Raw genomic sequence first — 22,850 nt, 5'->3', positions numbered from 1 at the left:
TCAATAGTGTATGTACAGAAGTAGAAAAATCTATCACATAGAGATGAAACCAATTAGAAAATACACAAGTCATTTATCTACAGGTTAATATTATGAACAGACATCTTTAAAGAGAGTTGAAAACTCAATGTTTCTTCGAGTCTAGATTATCTGCAGTCTTAATATAAAGGTTTTGGGAAAATACATAAAATAATATATATAGGTATTTTTTCACTTCTATTTAAATAAGGATTTTGATTATAAGTAAATCTACTATTTAGAATGATTCATGTTAATGCTAGTAAATGCTGGTGAAATCTAAAACAGATTTGTAATTTCTGTGATCTTGCTACATCTAGTCATAGTAGACAGTACTTCTGAAACAAGATATTGGACTTACTCTTCTAAAATATAAATATTCGGAAATAAATATACTTGTCTGATTTTAGACTCTTGCATATCATTTGTCTTGCATGTGAGCTAACAAGGTTAGAATGGTAAAATTTAGGACTAATTTCATGAATGGGTCAATGTATGGGCTTTGGTTATCCATACATTAGATGCCACTACAAAGTCCTTTACAGTGAATCAAATAATCACTGATTTTAATCATTTTAAGAAAACTTTATATTGTAAGAGTGTTGAGTCTGAAAAAATAAATATCTCCAGGATAAACACACAGCAATAAACTTCATACTGAATACACAACATATATGAGAATCCAAACAGTTCAACTGTCATCAGTTGTTTACAGTGATTACTTGGGGTTTTGTTTATAAATTATAATCCTGAGGTGCTTACCAAAGTTACTTACTTAATTGTTTTACACTGAATTAATTGGTATGCTCCACCTCTACGATTACAGCAAATTTTGGTTAGGGTTCACAAATGAATATAAACAGTCCATTTGAAAAAAATAGTTTATTATGTTATCTTTGTGTTTTTCACTATGGTATAGTTAAGAATAATACTGTAAAAAGAAACTTAAGTATTTCAATCTATAAACATACCATTGACTAATTGCCTGTCAATGACAATTAAAAGTCCTGAGTCCATTAATCTTTTAAACAGCTTTACTGAAGTATAATCGACATACAAAAACTGGCATATATTTGAGGTGTACAATTTGGTGAGTTTCGACATATGCATATATGCATGAAACCATCACCACAATCAACACTGTGAATATATCCATCACTCTCAAGTTTCCTTCTGCTCCTTTGTACGACCTTCTCTCATTTCTTCTTTACCCCCCATATCCAAGTTACTGCTGATCTGCTTTCTTTCACTATAATTTGTATTTTCTTGAGTTTTTATATAAATAGAACAACATGTACTCTTTTTCTTGGCTCCTTTCATTAAGCATAATTATTCCGAGATTCACTGATGTTGCTGATTGTATCGTTTACTCCTTTGTATTGCTGACTAGAATTCTACTGTATGATAAACTGCAATTTGTTTTTCCACTCATCTGTTGAGGACATCTGGGTGGTTTCTAGTTTTTGGCTATTATAAATAAAGCAGCTATGAATATAAATTTCCTTTTCTTTTAATTAAAAATAAAGAGTAAAGTGGCTGGGTCTTTGGTTCATGAATGTTAACTTTTTAGAAAACTCCAGAACTGTCTTCCGAAGTGGTTATATTTTTTTTTACATTCCCATCAGCATTGTATGGAGTTGTAGTTCGTCTATATCCTTGCCAAAACTTGGCATGGTATTCTTTTTAATTTCAACCACTCTCAAAGGTGTTTAATGGTATCTCACTGTGGTTTTAATTTGCAGTTCTCTAATGATAAATACTGTTGAGAATCTTTTCACGGTGAGCTTTCCTTTTGAATATTTTGTCTATGTTTTTATTGGGTTGTTTCTCTTCCTTCTGGTGAGTTTTAAGGGTCATTCATATATTCTAGAGACAAGTCCTTTATTAGATATATGTTTTGCCCAGATTTGCTTCCCATCTACAAGTTGTCTTTTCATTTTCAAAAGTGTCTTTTGAAGAGTAGAAATTTTAAGTTTTGTTGAAGTTATCAATTTGTTCTTTTATGGATGTTGCTTTTGGTGTCATGGCTAATAAATCTTTTCCCAAAATAAGGTAACAGATGTTTTCTTAAGTTTTTTCTAGAAATTTTGTAGTTTTTGGTTTTCCATGTAGGTCCATAATACATTTTGGATAAATTTTGGTATATGGTGTGAAGCGTGGATCAAAGCTCATTTTTTTTGCATTTTAATATCCAATAGTTCCAGCACTACTTGTTGAAAGGGCAATCTTTTCTCCATTGCATTGCCTTGTGCCTTCCTTCCTTAAAAAAACCAGTTGTCCATGTATGTGTTTATTTCTGCATATTCTATTCCGATCCATTCATCTTGATGCCAAAAATACCATTCTCTACTAATTACTGCAGCTTTATAATAATCTTGAAATAAGGTAGTGTTAGCCCTTCCATTTTTTTCAGAGCTGTTTTGTGTATTTTAGTTCTCTTGCATTTACGTATGAATTTTAGGATAAATTTGTCAATTCCTACAAAAATTTCTAAAAAATTTTTAAAATTTTTAAAATTTCTAAAAAATTTTTAAAATTTTTAAAATTTCTAAAAAATTTTTAAAATTTTTAAAATTTCTAAAAAATTTTTAAAATTTTTAAAATTTCTAAAAAATTTTTAAAATTTTTAAAATTTTTAAGACTTTAAAAAATTTTTTATTAATATTTTATAGTTTTTCAGTGTAGAGATCTTTCATTTTCCGTTAGATTTCTCCCAAAGTATTTCATATTTTTGTTGCTATTATAGATGGTATGGTTTTTTAAAAATATCAATTTCCAAATGTTCATCGCTAATATATAGAAATAAAATTATTTTTGTATATTTATCTCATATCCTACATCCTTGCCAAACACACTGATTAATTCTAGTAACCTTTATGGTAGATTTTATTAGATTTCCTATACTGGTGATCATGTCATTGTGAATAAAGACAGCCCCTTTCCTTTTCTTTTCCTTGCCTGAGTGCACTGGTTAGAACCTTATATTACAATACTGAATATAAGTGGTGAGAGTGAACATTCTTCTGTAATTGCTGATTTCAGGGAGAAAGAATTAAGTATTTCATCACTAAATATTATTTGAGATGTGGGTTTTTCTTACATGTTCCTTAAGTTTTCTTCTATTGCCTGTTTGTAGAGATTTTTAAAAATCAGGAATATTTGTTAAATTTTGTCAACTGCTCTTTTTAAAGCTTTTTAACAAGGTGGATCACACTGACTGATTTTCAAATGTTAGGTCAATCCTACTTTCCTGGGATTAGGTCTCACTTGGTCATAATGTATTATCCCTTTGATATATGGCTGAATTCAATTTGCAAAAAAAATTTTTTTTTTTTTTTACAAATTTTGCTTTTATATTTGTGAGAGATATTGGTTTATACATAGTTTTCTTTTCTTATAATGACTTGGTCTAATTTTGGTATCAGGTTAATGCTTCCTTCATAGAATAAGCTGGGAAGCAATCCTAATTCAGTTTTTGGAAGTTTGTGAACTGGTGTTATTTCTTCCTGAAATGTTGATAGAGCTCATCACTGAAGCCATCTAGGTCTGGAAGTTTCTTGGTCCAAGGTTCCTAACCTCTATTTCAATTTCTTTAATAGATACAGGACTATTTAGGTTATCTATTTTTTCTTCAGTGAGACTTAGTAATGTCGTTAAAGAAATTTGTACATTTCATCTAAGGTTTTGAATATTTTTGGCATAAACTTGTTCATAATATTCCCTTTTTATCCATTTCATATCTATAGAATATATAGTAATGGAGACTTCTCTTACCACTGATATTAGTAATTTGTAACTTCTTTCTTCATATGGCTTGAGATTAATTTTATTAGTTTTGGTTTCATTGATGTTTTTCTATTGTTTCTTTGTTTTCCACTTGGATGTCTATTTTTTTTTTCTTGTGTTTACTTTGGGTTTAATTTGCTTTTCTCAGTTTTTTTTTTGAGACGGAGTCTCTCTTTGTCACCCAGGCTGGAGTGCAGTGGCTGCAAGCTTCGCCTCCCGGGTTCACACCATTCTCCTGCCTCAGCCTCCTGAGTAGCTGGGACTACAGGCGCCCGCTACCATGCCCGGCTAATTTTTTGTATTTTTAGTAGAGACGGGGTTTCACTGTGTTAGCCAGGATGGTCTCGATCTCCTGACCTTGTGATCCACCCGCCTCGGCCTCCCAAAGTGCTGGGATTACAGGCGTGAGCCACCGCACCTGGCCTTTTCTCAGTTCCTTAAAGTGAAAGTTGACATCATTGCATTGAGACCTCCTTCTTTCCTAATATAGGTGTTTCAGTGCTATAAGTTTGCCAAGTTCAAACACTGTTATTTTTTTCTGTTGCTACGCTTTCAAGTTCACCATCTTTTCTTCAGTAATGTCAAATCTGCTGTTAATGCCATCTAGCATATTTTTCACCTCAAACACTATAGTTTCTCATCTTTAGAAGTTTGATTTTATTTTTGTATCTTTCATGTTTCTAACTTTTTGAACATATGGAACGCAGTTGTTATTGTTTTAATATCCTTTTGTGTGCCAATTCTGGTATGCATGTCAGTTCTGGTTTGCTTTCTACTGATTGTTCTCATGATGACTCATCTTTTTCTGTCTCTTTGCATGCCTGGTAACTGACTGGATACCAGACATTGCGATTTTTACCTCAATGGGTGCTAAATAGTTTTTATTTCCTTTAAGTTTTCTTGAATTTCATTCTGACAGAAAACATTTCATCCTTTTGATTCTTGCTTTTGCGATTTGTTAGGCATGTCTGGAGTAGTGGCTGATAATGGACCATCCAAGGATATCAGGTCCTAATCTCTGGACCGACAAATATTACCCGGCAAGGAAAAGGAGTCTATGCAGATGTGAGTAAGTATCTTGCTCTGGGGAAATTATTCTGGACTACTGAATGGGTTATAATCCAATTACAAGTGTCTTTTTAAGAGAGAGAGGTAGAGAAAGATTTGACACACAGAAGAGAAGGTAATGCAGCCATAAAGGCAGAGATTCCAGTGATGTGGCCCAATGTCAAGGAATACCAGCAGCTCCTAGAAACTAAGAAGGGGCAATAAATAATTATCTTTTAGAGCCTCTGGAGGGAGCAAGACCCTGCTAGCACATTGATTTTGCCTCAGTTAAACTGATTGTGGACTTCTGGCTTCTGCAAGTATGAGCAAGTAACTTTCTACTGGTTTTAGCCACCAAGTTTGTGGCCTCAGGAAACTAATATCCACACAAATTATGGGTTTCTCCAGTCTGGTTGTTGGGAACAAGCACTGTTCCTGGAATGGTTTCTACAAATCCTCTATTCCTTTCAGATGGTTCTTTTTCTGCTCTGAAAGCTTAGTCACGTGTATGTGCTGAATAGCACGTATGGTATACTCTGGGGGACTCTGCACATCTCCAGGGTTCTTTCTCTTTGTAGCTCTTTTCTCTCAAATTTACCTGGTGTTCCCAAACTCTTGTTCCTGCCTCTTCAACTTGGGAAGTCTGCCAGGCTTTAACTTAGTACCTTCACCCTGTGCCATGTCCTGAACACTCTATTAAGGCATTAAAGCTGGGACACCTTCTTTGATTCCTATCTGTCAGAAATTACTTTCCTTCATTGCCAGATGTCCAGTAATTTGAAAACCATTGTTTCAAGAGTTCTGTCTGCTTTTTTTTACGTTGTTTCAGGAAGGAGGGTTAATCTGGTTCCTATTATTCCATCTCGGCTGGAAACTCCATAAATATTTGTAGGCATCTTCTTTATTTTGGGCTAAAGTTAAAGGAATGCGCAATGTAAAAGGGTACTACTCAGGGAACCAAGGTATAGTGTTTATCAAGTTCATCATAGTTTTCAACAGATTTTTACCAAGGCATTATTTCCGGGTACTAAAAATACAAAGGTAAATAACATGTCAATATTGCCCAAAGACAACATTTTATCACAAATTCCTTTAAGATAGTCCATTTTTTGTTTATCTCTGTATGATGAAGGCACATAGCAGATAGTTTAAAATATAGTTTACTACTAAAAGACTATTTCATTTAAACATAAATGAGTAAACTATGGCTGCTATTAACTTAAGAATTAAAGAAAACACCAACTAAAGGATAGAATAAATTAGTCCCAGAAAAGTAATGAAGTTTAAATTTTCAAGTAGTTGAATTAAGACCACATTTCAGATGGAAATGAATTAATATTCAATTGTCTATATTATTTCTTAACATAACATTTTGCTAGTGAAAGGAAATGCTAAAAGGAAAATTTTAAGGTTCATCCTTCCAACAGAAAACAAAATTTTACTTCAGAAACTTAGGAATCTTTGAAAAATAACTTTCACCCAAACATAAATGGGAATTTAAATCTAATGTCAGATATGTAATTTTGTTTTACTCTCAAAGTTTACAATACTACTCAGGACTAGGTTTCCAGTATAGTATAGCTTACTGAAATAATAACACAATGAGGGCAACATCTGACATTTATTAAGCACCCTTTGTACCAGGGGCACTATGCTAAGCACATTACATTCACTGTCTCCTTTAATCCATATCATATCCTCTGAGATACCACTTCTATGCTAATTTTAAAGATGATGCTTAGAGTCACTGAGTAACTTGTCTATGATTACATAATTGTATAGTTAGCAAGATGGACTTGAATTCAGCCTTCTTGACTCTAAAGCTCATGTTCTAAAAATAATAAGCCACAAATTCAAATTTGCAAATATGTAAAATAGGGCTAAATAATTGCAAAAACTTTCATTATAAAGTTCCTCTAGATAGTACTTTCCTCTAAATATCAAATATCAATCAATATTTTAGCTCAATATTTCCAGAGCACTTTTACTTTGGAAGGTAAAGCTAAACTGATCATTTCGAATACAGCACTCAAATACTTAAAAAAGGACACATTTCTGTATATAAAGAATTTGTATATAGTCTCTCAAAAACAGAACAACCAAAATACTAGAGGAAAACTACCAAATAACATTTGTTTCTTCTGTGTAAATATCCTTGTGAATAGGAGTTGAGATTACAAAATTTGCCCCAAAATAGACTCATTTATTTTCACATTAACACACTTCTTTAAAAAGGACTGTGTGTGTGTATAATAGATATTTATTCTATGTAGAGAGTAGGTATAAAATGTATGCACCAGTTCATATTTCTCTGCCATCACTGGAAAGACAGATATGGATTAGTAAGATGAAGTTGCTTATAGCAGATGTCTGAAGAAGACAGTTTTAATCATGGGAGTCTCAAAGCATGTGCTCTGAAAGTCTAATTCAACAGTCTGGATTTTCCCAAGCAGGCTCACTTGTATACTTCTATGAGAATAAGGGGCAGACAGTATACAGGCCCTCAGAGAATACTTTACCTCTGAAGAAATTACAGTAATATTTTTATTAATTACCTGAAGATTTTCACAGGTCTCTTGACTATAAGTAAGTCTCTGGATTTCTGTAGGTGAAACAAGGTATAATGCTTGTCCATTGTTGGTAAAGCAGAACGTTCTGGCTATCCGCATATTGGTAAGGGGCAAGTAATACACATCCAACAGAGGTCTTAAACTTGGCAAACTTGAGAAAAAAATTAAAAACTTGTTAATAATAAGGTAGGTTTTGGTCTTGAACACACTATCATTGTTAAAAATGGCAGAGACCTTATAAATCTTATGATTTAGTTTGTATACTTGAGTGGGAGATAAAAAATGGTTTATACTCTCATATACTTGCTCACTATTAACAGAATAAAAATAAATTCTCAGAGTATAAGACTATACACACAAAAAAAGCATTTCTTTTAAACAATTCTGTAGTATAGTTTGAGGGAGGAAATGCTATATCTGTGTTTTAAAACATATCTAACTCTTACCTAAAAGTCATTATATGTCCATTGGCACAGAAACAAGCAAGGCAGATACTGTTACTCAATGCTACAATATCTCCACGAAGCACAAACGAGGTCTCTGTAATATTTTGCTTATAAGCACAGTTCTGGGTTGGCAGTGAGATTACTTTTGCTTGCTTTTCAGAACATATCACTGCATACTGGTTTTCACTAATTTCCTGAGAAGAGGAGGGGGATACTGAGACAGGCCGCCGTTTTTTCAATTTCTCCTTTTCATCTTTTTCTTCAGGAACATTGTGCTCTCTCCAGGGTTCATACGCAGGTGGTATTAAGCAGCCTGTGGTATCCAGAAATGCCATTCTCAAGATTGCACCTTTTAACCTCAATATAGTACCTAAAATATAGAAGTCTAGTAAATAACTGAAATATTTTAATCAACAGAGTAAACACGTTTATTCTAACTTTGACATACAGTAGATACTCAAATATATGCTGAACTCATATTGAACTGAACACTAGCTCATTGACAGGATTCAGACTTTAAGCATGGTATTTATGAGTCTGGAAAAAGATGTCAACTTACATGCTCCAAACAGATAAATGCCACTAAGATCACTCACAATTTAATTACATATGATAAATTTTGCAAACACGTATCTGATCTTTAAATGAATAAACAAACGACATGCTGGAGTATCTGGAACTGTTTTCTCTTATACCCAGTAAGTGCACTACCAGTCAGCAGGAGAGCAAGTGGACAGCACTGGAGCGGACAGTGTGGAGCCACATGTGGCTGCAGAGCACTGGGAATGCGCCTTGTCCAAAGTGTGTGAACAACTGTAGTGCATGGTGAGACTCAAGCACATGCCCCATCTGAAGACTTTAGCACTCCAAAAAGTTCAATGTAAAACACCTCAATCACTTTTAATAATTACATGCCAAAATGACAATATTTGGGACACAGTGGGCTAAATAAAATGTTATTAAAATTAATTTCACCTGTTTTTTACTTTGTTAATGTGACTACTAGAACATTTAAAATTATTTATGTGGCTTTGCATTGCATTTCTAATAGACAGTACTGACCTAGATGGCCAATGAAAAAAAATCCACACATTTCTAACCATTACCTCTAAAATCATAATTCCTCTTAAATGATTTACAACAACTGTCAGATATACTTAAGGCATTATTTTGGTCAGTTTATCATCTTAATGTAGGGGTTACATTTTTTGACTTGCTTCAATTAATGGTACCCTTTCCCCCTATATCCTTGATAATGTACAAATATGCTTTATGCTCACTTCTGAGTAAACTAAGTGACAACATTAATAGAATGGAAGGGAGGGTAGATAACTGAGTTAGCATTCAGTTCTTAAAGATTTTTCATATTTTGTTTTAAATTTATATAAGGTTTTATAGCTTGCAGTATTTTTTCCACATATTATTTTCTTTTATTTCTAAGAAAAAGAGTTCCTGATATTTTCTCAAAACGTTTTAGAAGAAAAAATATTCTTTCCTTTCCTCTTGCATTTATGTTTTATCAATAGTAAGGCTGCAGAATACAATAGAGCACATATTTCAATTTGAATTTCAGATAAACAATGAATACTTTTTAGTATAAGTGTGTCCCAAATGCTACTTATCTGTCCAATGAGACACACTTATATTAAAGTATTTGTTATATCAATTAAAATTTGACTGGGCATCCTATATTTTTATTTGCTAAATCTAGTAACCCTACTCTACATCCAAGTTTGGCGAGCAGATAATTTCACTATTTTAAGCAGCTTGGTAGAAAACTTCGAAACACAAGACAGTTATAACCTTACAGTTTTAATTATTATCTCAAAACATATTATAAAGCTAGCTTTTCTTTCAAGATCTCTTCTTTTTTATTCTGGTCCACCCAAAGAGTCCTTCTGCCTTTAAAGTTTTGATGAGGTCAGCTGAATTATTCATGCTAATTTGGGAATTGTTTATAGCACATATATTGTTCTAGTATGTGGATTTTTTAAAAAACTGGCCTAAAATAACCGTTAAATGTATGCTTGTCCTATAGTTGATGGGACTTTAGCATGTTTCCCAATAGAGTAGTGGTTAACTGTTGAATCTTCCTCTTGAAGAAAAGAAAAAATAACAGCATACGAAGTAGACCACTTTAGGCTCTGAAGCACAGAAACCCATCAGCTTGAAAACATCTCTTTCTTCTCAGGGATCCAACACAGATGACATGAGTGTCACTGATATATTTTTAAATAGGCATCTTATTAAAAACAAACCTCAAAGATTCCATCGAGAAGAAACTAAGTTTCTCTCTTACATATGAAAGTTATTTTTGTATTCACTTTACAGCTCATTTGATTTATTGCAAGTTGGAAAGTATATTACTTTTTGTGTAGTTAACAGTAAATTATCTATATTTAATCCCGCTCAGTCATTTTCATTTATTGGAAACATTTTTTTCTTATTACAAATTGGTGTATATTTGCTGTAGAAAATTTAGAAACTACAAATCAGTAAAAAAATGAAAATAAAAATGACCCCAAATCCTACTTACCAGTGACAACTCCGGTTAACATTTTGATTTTCAACTTTCCAGTTTATTTTATTCCTATACACATATTTACTAATAAGAACTGAGATTAGTAAGAATATCATTATGTAACCTGTTTTCTTTAATCTAACAACTTGATGTGCAGTATATACTCAAGCACTTATGGTGCAAAATGAATAAATCAAACTGATTACTTAATGTAAAGATGGCTCAGAAATATAATCATAAATGCAGTTTAATTTCTAAATTCCAAAAACTGTAAAAGTCAGCACAAACAAGAGATAGATTTACAAGCAAAATCATGGTTGTTTCTATCTGGATGAGCATAAATGAGTAGTAACAGAAATCAGAATTCTCAGTTATCTCCTGACCTAACAGACTCCACAAACATTTGACAAAATCCAATCTCATTTTCAAAATATGAAGTCTAGTACTATTTTTTAAAATTTGCTCTCAAGTCACCTTTTCCTAACACTTCAAAGTAGAAAAATAATCTCAGGTTTCACACTTGGAGATGAAAAATAACCATGTGTAGAATGTTTAAAAATGCACTTTTCTGTTTTTCTCCTAAATTTATAGCATTCTTTTGCTTGAGGTATTAGGAATGCATTATTGTAAACTTTTTTTTAAAAAAATTTTCTTACATAGTAATTATTTTACACAGGATCCTAAAGTTTAAAAAAAAAAAGGCAAAACTTGAATGGCTGTGTAAACAAACAACATCCTGAAATCTTGCTCTATGTATTCTTTCATTAAAACATAAGGCCGTCACTGTCCCCATTTACTTTACATTTTAGAATTCTTAGATCAATTCAAGAATGAAAAACAAAGGCATCTGTCATAGTAAATCACACCTGTAATGTAATTCTAAGTGCAGCAGCAATACATACCACTTGGAGACACAATTACTGGCTGAAGAAGTCTTTGTTCTCCCCCTGGGGGAAGGTTCAGTGCAATGACAAGCACTGTTCCTAGCGTTGTTCCAACCCATAGACAAGGGGAAGGGGACGAGTCCGTCTTTCGAGTAAATGTTTCACAGAAATGAAGAGCGGAGATCGCTTCTCGGGATTCTTTGTCAATGCTTGTTACACTTGAACTCCGTGATCGGCTAAAGGAGTTATCCTTTACATCTGAAATGGTTAAAAATGTTGTGAGGTTGATCAAGTTATAAAATAAGTTATTTGTGTTGTTTTTTATGTAAATTTGGTCAAATAGTTAATCTGCAAGAAGACAAAACCTACGGCATATTTAATTTTCACTTCATTTTAGTTGATCCTTGAACAACATGGGTTTGAACTACACAAGTCCACTTATACACGGATTTTCCTCCACCTCTGCTACCCCTGAGATAGCAAGACCAAACCCTCCCTCTTTCTCTTTCTCTTCAGTGTACTCTATGGAAAAACAACCTTTGGGATGATCGACTTCCACTTAAGGAATAGTAAATACATTTTCTCTTCCTTATGATTTTCTTAATAACATTCTTTTCTCTAGCCTACTTTATTACATGAATACAGTATATAACACATCTAACATACAAAATATGTGTTAATCTACTGTTTATGTTACTGGTAAGGCTTTCAGTCAGCAGTAGGCTTTTAGAAGTTAAGTTTTTGGAGATCAGAAATTATATGCAGAGGAGCTGGTGTCCTTAACACCTGCATTGTTTAAAGGTCAAGTATAGTTGAAAACAAAAACAATTTACTTTTATGCTAATAAATTTTCCTTTTTTCTTAAATATACAAACAAACAACTCCACACTCCTCAGAACCGAACCAGGTGCCTCCCGATGAATATCTGAATGTGCAATCCTTGGGGTCCTGGCTGCTTAGCCCTTGGCACTTTCTTTCTCATGGTACTGTGCCTTCCTTTGGTAATACAATCCATGACTGGTAGAGTGTGACAAGTGTGGGTCTTTTCCATTTTCTACCTTTAAAAAATGCATTTAGAAGTACTCTGATTCTATCTTCTAATTTACTGTATGATGGATTTTTTTTTCAGATTTGCCCAAATAAAAACCTTTAATCAACAAAAGTTTAGCTTTTTTCCCATTTTTTATTCAATGCCATTTTAACTGCAATCCACATTCACTTAAGGAATTTTCACCAAAATGTATAACTGCCATCTGGCTCACACTTGATACCAAGCAAATTCCTTTACCCAGCTCTGTCTGTAATGACAGGTGCATTTAAAAAATTATACTAATAAAATGTATCTCATCTTCAGCTACCTTCCCTTGTTGCTAATCCCAAGCTTGTCTCAAGCCCTAGCCTTTTCCTTTTCCTCTTAGAACATCATTTCCAAATACTTCTTGGACTTTTTTCCAGTTATGTCTCACTATGCAAAACCAAAGCATATAATTTCCCCCAAACCAGTAAATTCTTCGAATGGCACTATTTATATTAATGACACTCCTGTTCTCATAGGGAGAAACACTTAAGATGAGCCACAGTTTGGGTTTCTCCTTTTCATTTGATCTATACATCTGATGGGATGCCAAGCCCTAAGGTATTTTATTGCACATTTTTGTTTCCTTCCTTCCATTGGTAATCTACTTCCATTACCCTAAGTTCGGGCTCTCATCACCATTTACTTAGACAATTCCCAGCTGATCTCCTCACCAGCAGCATCTCACTACTAACACAACGCAATGAAATTTTATAAGGCATAGTTATAATTCTGTGGCCTCAATCTAAAAAATCCTTAGTAGCTCCTCTTTATTTAATCATGCTTATAATGTTACTTAAGACTCTTCACAAAATATCTTTAATCTACCCTCCTGGCCTTATCTCCCAGTGCTACCCTATTTCAGTTCATTGTGGGAAATAAATAGAGCCACTCAATTTTCTCCAAACATAACCTGCACTTACCTACTTTTAGGCTTTTGCTTGAGGTATTCTGATTGGTGCCTTTCCATCCAGCCTTTTCTCCCACCTATCAAGATTCTGCTTATTTTCCACTTCAGTTACTGTCATCTTCCTGAAGTTTCTCCTGATTCCTAAAACCTATATAGTTTATCTCCCTCTTGAATACATACCTATAGCCATGTATCTCTCCCATGACACTTACAGTACATTTGTTCTGTGGTTATTTCTGACTTTTCTCATGCCTCACTCAAAAGTGACTGCAAGTATCTTGAAAGCAAGGACTGTGTCGTTTTGATATTCTTTGGAATTTCACACAGTGTCTTGCATGTGAAAGGAATTCAATAAACACTTGCTGAAGGCAGATTTATAGTTGAGAATGTCTAAACCAACGCTTCTGCTGTTCCATTAGGATTTATTAAAATTCCCAGTAGCTTCTACTACTTACATCTAATAACTCCCTAAATCACATGCTTTCAATGCTATTGTGAAAGAAAGGACTCTTCAAAATGTGAAAACTATAAAACATGTTAAATTCTAAGTTGTACTTTATTAAATAAAAAAGGTATAGCCAAATCCTAATTATACCTTACAAAAAGTTTTTTGCAATCAAATTTAGATTCATAGATTAAAAATATCCCCAATAAATATATGCAACATAACTTTGATTATAGGTAGCCTCTGAAAACAATGTTATTAGTTATGATAATACTATGGATCGTTTTTTTAAACTGTAGTTTCTAAAAATGTCTTTCTTTTGCTTGAGATTGCATTTCCATAATTTACAAATTATGATACGGTAGAAAAGAACTACTTACTATAAATGAAACAACTTTCCATAATCAACACCTCAATACAGTTTGCAATGATATTAATTTCAAATATTTATTAACTCTTTATGGTTTCCAAAGTTATTTTAGCAAAATACATTTTTAAAATTTTACAATGATAAATACACTTAATTTGTTACTTGTAAAGCATACATATACAAGGCAAATGAACATTTTCAGTTGTGATGTAGTGATTGTAATAGAAAACAATGATATGAAAAAAGTAGATAATATAGGTTTCATTGTAAATTAACCTGTAGAAAAACTCTTACTGATAACTATTAAAATTACAACAGGTGATTCACAACAACCTATATTTTAAATGTTAACTCATAGGTCAAATCAGCAATGTTTGAATTTAATAGACTAATTTAACTATATAAAATTCACAACCTAAAATTGTATTTTTATTACATGATTTATCTATAAAAATTAGATTACCAAAGCAACTTCTAAAGCTAGATCAAAATGGAAAAACTGCCTGAATAAGAGTCAAGTTTGAAACTGATAGAAATAGGTTGCTTATTTTATTATCTGCCTAGACTTTTGAAAAAAAGTCAGAATTTTCAGCAATTCATGAATTACAACTTCCACTTACTCCTTTTAAGTTAAGCATTATGGGTCTCTGTGGGCTCATTTACACAAGTTTGGCAAAGTAAACACATGGAATAAAAGTTTAATTTTAGTAGCTCTAGTAATAAGAGCAGAAGTGAAAATAACTAACACTAAGCAAGGCCTACCATGTGCCAGGCACTAATACTTTACACTTATCATTTTATTGAATCTACATAACCACCTTGAAAAGCAGTATCATCACAATTTAACAAATAATTAAATAGAGGCTCAGAGAGATTAAGTGACTTGCCCAGAATGACCAAGCTAGTATATGGTAGAGTCAGAATTTGTGTCTGTCTCCAAGTCTAAAACTTTCTGTTAGGCAACTCCAGACAGCCATATCACCACTATCATACAGCTGGAACACTATGGTTATTATTGAGAATTAAAGTTCTAGTTTAGATGTCAGAAATGTGCTTGAATATGTGAATCTCTTTAGCTGATCTAAACTCAGACAAAATTTGTCATTAATGCCTCCATCCAGCTGTACCTGATACAATCATGCCATAAAATCACTGTTTTCATGCTACTGTCTGCATACTTACAACATGCTACTTGTATATATCACTTTCTCCTCCCCACAGAGAGCCTTATTCAACGAACTTTTATATTCCCAAATCAAAACATAATGCCAAGAGATGAATCTGTTCAGGTAAAAATCAGGGTAAGAAGCTAATTCATATCAAAGTATATAATGGTTCTGATGTTTGCCTCCTATGGCTGACATTTGAAATGTGACAATCAGAAGTGTAACAAAATCACCCATGGTTTCTGACTTCTGGGTTACAGAATCCAGGATGGTGAAGCTATAGTGAAAGTACAGTGCTGCACAATCTCCCCATAAGCAAAAATGAATTCTATGCACAGAAGCTTCTGGAGCTGCAAAACAGCTCATTGGCCTCAGTGCTTTACCAACATCTGGCAGTTTGAACCTATCAATATAGTTAGAGTTATTCCCCATTGCCTCCCTGACCAATGTAAAATAATTAGCAGCCAAGAATCTCCACCAAGTAACAGTTCAACAACAAAATGACTTGAGGGACATTACTTAGGCAACACAGGAATGTTACAGGTATACATTAGTCAAAGTTATAATGGGCTTAGCGCATACATGGGCATGCTAGGTAAACCATAACTGAATAATCTATGAAAGCATGGAGTATATACTTTAATTACTTACATGATTTGTAAATGTGAGTATGCTTTAAAAAATAATTAGCTATGGTATTTTTGTAATTTTAAGAGTACATTTACATGTGTTTACCCAGATTTTTAAGAAGCTAAAATACACAAAGCCACTTTAACTAGTAATATTTAATGCTATTGAAATCCTGGGCCTCTGAGAGTCTGATGAAAACTCTGGATTCTGCTATAGGGGAAAAATGCACACTGTATGCCTCACATATATTTGGTTTCAAATTATATCTGTTTTTTTGGTGGAGAAAACTATGACCTTCTCAAAATGTCTACTATCCTATATTCTATGATTAACTCTTGTTCCCTTATACTAGTGATATTATAGGGTTCTACTAAGTTGTTTTTCCTGTGAATGAAACTTTCTACAAATGACAGTGGAATATATTGTATACCTACTCACTCATAATCACATGCTTTCTATCAGCATAACTGAAGTAAGATAATGATTTGGAAATGCTAAAATTAGTATGTTTAAATGGACCAACACCTAAGTTTGTATGATGCATAAGAAACATAGTCAAGAAATCTAGAGAATAAACAGTGGTGAGGGGTGTGGACTAATGCAAGGGAGAAAACCTAGTTATCTCTAAGATAGAGGTGGGTGAAATCATCCTTACACAATCATACCTATTTAGTTAAAGGCAACAGAAATTTCTTAAATAAAAAATGAGTTTAAAAAGATACCATGTTTTATATGTATTACATGAAATCTTACTTTTATCTTTGTTGAAATGTCATTTGTCCCTATATGATATCAAGGTGCTATTTGTGGGTTAGATACAAAGCAAAATGAATGTGTGAATATATTCATCCTGCTTTCATAATAAATGAATTGCACAGAAAGTGCTGTGGAAGAAATATTTCCCAACTTATTACAATAAAGTTAGTAATGATTCTTGCTATGATTCACTGTAATATAGAAAAAAGTTAATCTATTTTAAATTTTAAATATTTCATTAGTATAAAAATAATTTTATAGAGTTCAAAATAGGTTTTCATATGGTTAAATGGGATATAACCACTTTTAATAAAAATTAATCTAAAATTGCACAAATTCAATCTTATGCTAAGTTGTTTAGACAAAGTATGAGAGGGCTAAGAAAATATATTCTTTTGGTTTGCTTGAATTTGTATTATAATTGTCATTTTAAATTTACAGATAGCATTCTAAAGACTATTCCAAAGAATGTTTAAACCTTAAGCATCTTAGTCATTTTAAATTTACTTTCCAATGACTATCTTACAGTAATTATAAATCTTCTGATTTCCTTGTCTTCTCATTATAGGGAGTTAAATTATTTTGAATATTTATTTTACTTACCTAAATCAGGCTTTAGGTCAGTAGGTAAGCTTAACTTCCTTGACATCTTTGCTGAAAAATAAAAGACATTTTTAAAATTCTGAAGAATATTTGATTCATACTAATATCAACTGATTTTCAAAATAGACGTGAATACTTTCATTACTAAATCTAGATGCTGAGATAAATAAAAGATGAGTAATATTAGGAGTGGAAAGTAAATCTTTTCAACTTTTTATTTTCTAATTTTTTGAGACAGGGTCTCACTCTGTCGCCCAGGCTGAGCGCAGTGGTGCGATCAAGGATCACTGCAGCCTCAATCATCTGGGCTCAAGTGATCCTCCCACCTCAGCCTCCCAAGTAGCTGGAACTACAGGCATGTAACCACTGTGCCTGGCTATTTTGGATGTTTGTAGAGATGGGGTCTCACTATGTTACCCAGGCTGGTCTCAAACTCCTGCCTTGGCCTCCCAAAGTGCTGGGATTACAGGCACGAGCCACCATGTCTGGCCAACTTTTTAAAAGTTTTTACTTACTTGATATAATAGCTTTTTGTACTTAAAATTTTTACTTTAAGGAAGCCTTTTAAATTCTAACTTTTAATTATTTCTTAGGCTCACAGGAAAGGGTTAGGCTTTTCTGAGTGAGAAAAAGTAACTTCTCAGAAGAAAAGTGTTGCAGATAAGGAGAATAGAGGCCTAAGACTAAGTTTGGGTATGTGATATAAAATCTTTCCAGCTCATCATCTTCATAGCTACTGGGTTCACTCTTTTTTTTTTTTCAATTGAGGCGAATTCTCACTCTGTTGCCAGGCTGAAATGCAGTGGTGTGATCTCGGCTCACTGCAGCCTCCGTCTCTCAGGGTCAAGGGATTCTCCCGCCTCAGCCTCTTGAGTAGTGGGGATTACACGTGCAAGTCACCACTGCCAGCTAATTTTTGTATTCTTAGTGGAGACGGGGTTTCACTCCTGACCTCAAGTGATCCACCCGCTTCGGCCTCCTGAAGTGCTGGGATTACAGGAGTGAGCCACCGTGCCTGGCTGAGTTCATTACTTTTTAAGTTAATTTCTAGCTTATAGGCCAAACTTTAATCAAATTTAAGTATCTGATTACATTATACAATATCTGACTCAACCACTCCTTGATATAAGTTAACTCTTCTATTTACATTTTAGTGAAAAACAAAGTAAGATCATGCATAATCTAAAACTATGGTATTTACATAAGATGCAAACCACAGGCATTTTTCTGTAATCTTGGAAAAAGAATGAATGTATAAACTTACTGGAATCCACTTTCCATCCTCAAAATCAGTTATTGTCTTAATCTAGAAAGTGATTTAAAGTTAGGGGTTGTTCAACTATATCTATTATGTTAGTGGTAGTGCATGCGTAAAAGAAAAGTGCTTCCTATGTGAAATTTTCAAAAAGCATTTGTTTGTTAATATAGGAATGAATATATTAGGTTAAATTTTGGACTGTTAGGAGATATTTAAAGCACAGACCCTGCTAGTCCATAAGGGCGCCATGTAAACAAAGAGAAATCCAGTCATAGTACATGACTTCCACATCTAAAAAAATGACAAATCCAGTGTTAGGAAAGAGGCATTAGGCAGACTGGGAAGGAATGGGGGTTGGAAGGGACATCAAATTTTCACTTCTCAGCTTCATTAACTTAATTAGTATCCTTTAGCAAACAAGAATGGGTTAAATTTATAAAACAGTCACCCCATTTTCACCGACATAAAAAATTTCAGTTAAAAAAGAAAATGCAACACAAAACTAAAATGGCCAAATTACATCTGTAGTTAGTTGATGTCATATACATGGTTGTTCTTGTGCTTGAAATCCAATACCCTTAAAATTAGAAAATATTGTATCTCTAAAACAGTCCTCCAAAAGGCAACATTAAACATTGAAAAATCCAGAGATTTTCATCAAATATCATAGGTGCAATATACCCAGACTGATAAGCAGTATCTATACAATGTGCATGGTATCAGACGTAGAAAATAAATTTGGCACAGTCTAAAGGTAACTCTTTTAGAATCATATGATATGGACACCGCCTCTCTAGATATCACTACTCTGATTTGATCATTTTAAATCCTTTGCTTCTCAAACTTGAATGTGCACACCAGTCACATGGAGATCTTGTTAAAATCCACACCCTGATTCTGTCCTCTGGGACTAGGGCTTAAGAGACATTTCCAAGGAGCTCCCAGGAGCTGCTGATGCTGCTGGTCTGTGGACCACACTTTTGAGTAGCAAGGTCCTTAGACACTAAGCAACTTCATGGTAGTAACCAAGACAAAACTATTAATCCCAGTACGTCTATATAATTAGGCCCACCAAAAACATTTTGTGAACAAGCCTCAATAAGCATGGAAGAATAAGTATAGTGGTTAGGACTGGGTTTGGAATCAGCTCAAACCTAGGTTCAAATCCACTTTAACTAACTACTACATGTGTAACCTTAGTAATCACTTTGCCTCTCTAAACTTCAAGTTTCATCATTTGTAATATGAGGATAGATAGTTGTGAGGATTTTGTAAGATGACATAAGCAAAGAACTGAGCATAATACCTGGCACATAGTATGATTTAATAAATGTTATTATTTATTGTTAATAATAAGGTGAGATATAAACTTTTTATAAAATGTAAAACACTATACAGATGAGCTATTACTATACTTGCAAAGAACCTAATGTTCCTTCATTCTAATTCTATGGCAAAATTCTAAGTAACTAAAACAAAACCATAAAAAAAAATTAGGACAAAAGTATAGAATGCAATGCACCACTATAATAAGCTCAACCTTTTAAGTTCATTTCAAAAACTAAACTCAATATATATGGCTAAACAAAGAAGAGTAATAACTTCAGTGATTTATAAGATAAAAGTAACAAATTCATCTCTGAATACATTAAATGTTAAATACATATTTTAATCAATTAGGAATGTTTATTTAACATATTTATGCTTTCATTCACCATCTATACATACACTGCTGCCAAAAAATATAACAGCAGAAAATTTCCTTCTGAATTTTCTAGGTGCATGCTTTTGCTCTTCCTTAGGATTTCTACTAAAAAAATTTTATATAACCTCAAGTATTCTTAAAAATTTAAGTTAACCTCTCCCACAGAATAAAAGTTTTTTTTCTAGTACTATTTTAAATTTATTATGTAAAAAATACTAAATATAACTAAACAGCTTTCCAAATAATTCTCAGTCTAGTTTCAACATTTTTATTGAGAGGTTAAAATCACAAAATGACTGGGAAGATTTTTGAATAGAGTAATTTTACCATAAATGTCATATAAATTTTAATATAGTCAATTTATTATTTTCTCCTGAAACACTTTGCAAGTGGATATCCACAACCTGGACACCAACTTTGACAGATATTTCAGCCATATTGCTATTATATTTGGATAAAATTTTAAGCAATCTCCTTGAATGCAGAACTTGAAATGACAACATTAGAAGATTAACTTTTGTTATTTGTGTTAATTCTAGCTATCAAGTAATATTTAAAAATACAGAGTTAAGGCCTTCCATGAGTAGAGAAAAACCTGTTATATGTGGAGGTGTGAATATTCATTTATTAAATATCTACTGGGCATATGCCTGTAATGTGCCAGAGGGCAGGGACATACTTCTGGCCTCCCAGGAGCTCACCTTAGATGAAACAATTCCAAAATGTAGTATGTACTACTCACAGAGGTAGGCACAAGGTGTCAACTGGAGTACATGGGATTTATACCCTATCTCAGTCTGGAACACTCATCTAAGACCATGGGATGTGGAGACAAAACCAGCAAGAGACTTTGTACATTTTTTCACGAAACAAGATGTTTCCCAAACATTTCTTTTTTGGTTAACAGTATATATTTTTTTGATGTAAAACTTACATACAAATGCAGAAATTTTAAAGGTATATTCACTGAGTTTTGACAATATATACATCTCTGTAACTCAAAACTGTTAGAACAAGCAAGATAAAGAACATTACCATTCACCCCAAAAAGGACATGCATGCTTCTTCCTAATCAATCCCTGTCCCATTTCCGGGAATAACCACGGCTCTAATGCTTTTTAAGCACAGATCAGTTTTGCCTGTTCTACAACAACATACTGATGAAATCACAGTATCAACTCTTGTGTAAGGTGTCTTAAACTCAGGATAATGTTTTTTAGCTTCTTCCTGAAAATATTTTAAAGCTTGTATTTTTTTTTTAAATGCACAGAATGAATGTAAATACATATCCTCTTAATTAACAGATTCAGAGGGCCACATCAGATTATATTCTCTTACTGTATGTTATACATGCTTTTTTATCTTTGAGTTATTTTGAATTATGTGTTTTCATAGCAAATTTGGACAATAAAGAATAAACAGAAAAAAGGTCACTATTAATGCCCATAGTCAGAAGCAACATTTTTGCATATTTCCTACCACTTTCAAAAATCCACTTTTCTTTACATAGTTGAGATCAACTATATAAAGAAATCTGTATCCTGTCGCTTTTCACTATTAAAACAAGCATTTCTTAATGTCATTAACTGTCAGTATATTTTAATGGTTGCATATTTATATGAACACTTACGAATCAGTTAGGCATTTTCCAATTTTTCAGTATATACAGGAATAAAAATGTTGTACATAAATCTTTACATATATTTTGGATTTCCTTAGGATAGAGTTTTATAAGAGGAAATTAATGCCAGTACTACTCCCCCAACTCCCAAGGAGCTCTGAAGTATGCCTTTAGTATTTTTTCAAAAGTATATTAAGCATAATACTACAAAAACTGTTTAGATGAAAACAAAGAAAAACATACATAACTTTGGTAAAATGTCAAAGTTTTGCTCACAACTATATCCCCTAAAAACTTAAGAAGTTGGTTGATTTTGCTACTGTATTGAGTGCAGCTGAGCAATCTGAATGTTAACTAGTTATCGCCTATCTACCTCTGAATCTTGTCTATTTTGCATGCATGCCTTTCACAGGGTGGGAGCAGGGAGTAGGAGTAAAGAGGTGAGGGAGAGGGAGGAAGGGAGGGAAAGGATTTAAATCCTAGGTTGTCTGTAATGGGTTTCTTTCCCTTGCATGAAGAGGCATCTATCTAAATGCTTCCAAGTGGCAGGCAGGAGAACTGTGCAGTATCTACCAAGGCTTTGTCTTGAGTGGCAATGTTGACTTGGGTTGTGATCACGTATCCTTACCTAATTCCTGCTGAAACTGAATGTCCATGTTTTTCTTTGATTTCATAGGTACTTTAGTGTAAAGCTGGGAAAACCTCAGAGAGCAATTGTTAACCAGACATAATGCCATTATTAACATTTAAACTAAAATTTTAAACTGTTTTTGTAAAAATAATTCATTCTTATTATAAAGAATTCAAATAATACAGAAAAGTACACATTAAAAACAATCACCCAACATCCTAACCAGAAATAATCATTAAATTAATTGAACATCCATCTGATATCTTTCTTTGTAAACAGATAGCCACTAATAAATATTTGCAGAAAGTTGTGATACTATATGCTTAAATACAATAAACATTTGCTTTTCCTTACATCTAACTAAAGTGAAACTAAAGGAACTACTATATTTCAAACTTTTTTTTATTA

General features: G+C 33.1%; 1 protein-coding gene across 3 annotated transcripts in view; it reads right to left on the bottom strand.

Annotated features, from left to right (window-relative positions):
- Positions 1 to 22,850, bottom strand: part of STXBP5 (syntaxin binding protein 5) — a 185,799-nt gene that overhangs the window by 16,626 nt on the left and 146,323 nt on the right. For all 3 annotated transcript variants that reach the window (XM_054493506.2, XM_054493507.2, XM_054493508.2), the window contains 4 exons: positions 17,228 to 17,278; positions 11,291 to 11,530; positions 7,868 to 8,237; positions 7,407 to 7,572 (listed from right to left, as the gene is read on the bottom strand). In XM_054493506.2, coding sequence (XP_054349481.2) covers positions 7,407 to 7,572; positions 7,868 to 8,237; positions 11,291 to 11,530; positions 17,228 to 17,278 — 827 coding nt within the window. The remainder of the gene's footprint in view (positions 1 to 7,406; positions 7,573 to 7,867; positions 8,238 to 11,290; positions 11,531 to 17,227; positions 17,279 to 22,850) is intronic.

Source organism: Pongo pygmaeus, chromosome 5 (assembly GCF_028885625.2).
Source record: "Pongo pygmaeus isolate AG05252 chromosome 5, NHGRI_mPonPyg2-v2.0_pri, whole genome shotgun sequence".
NCBI lineage: Eukaryota > Metazoa > Chordata > Mammalia > Primates > Hominidae > Pongo > Pongo pygmaeus.
The sequence above is the reverse complement of the archived record's forward strand: the minus strand, read 5'-3'. Positions and strand labels throughout refer to the sequence as shown.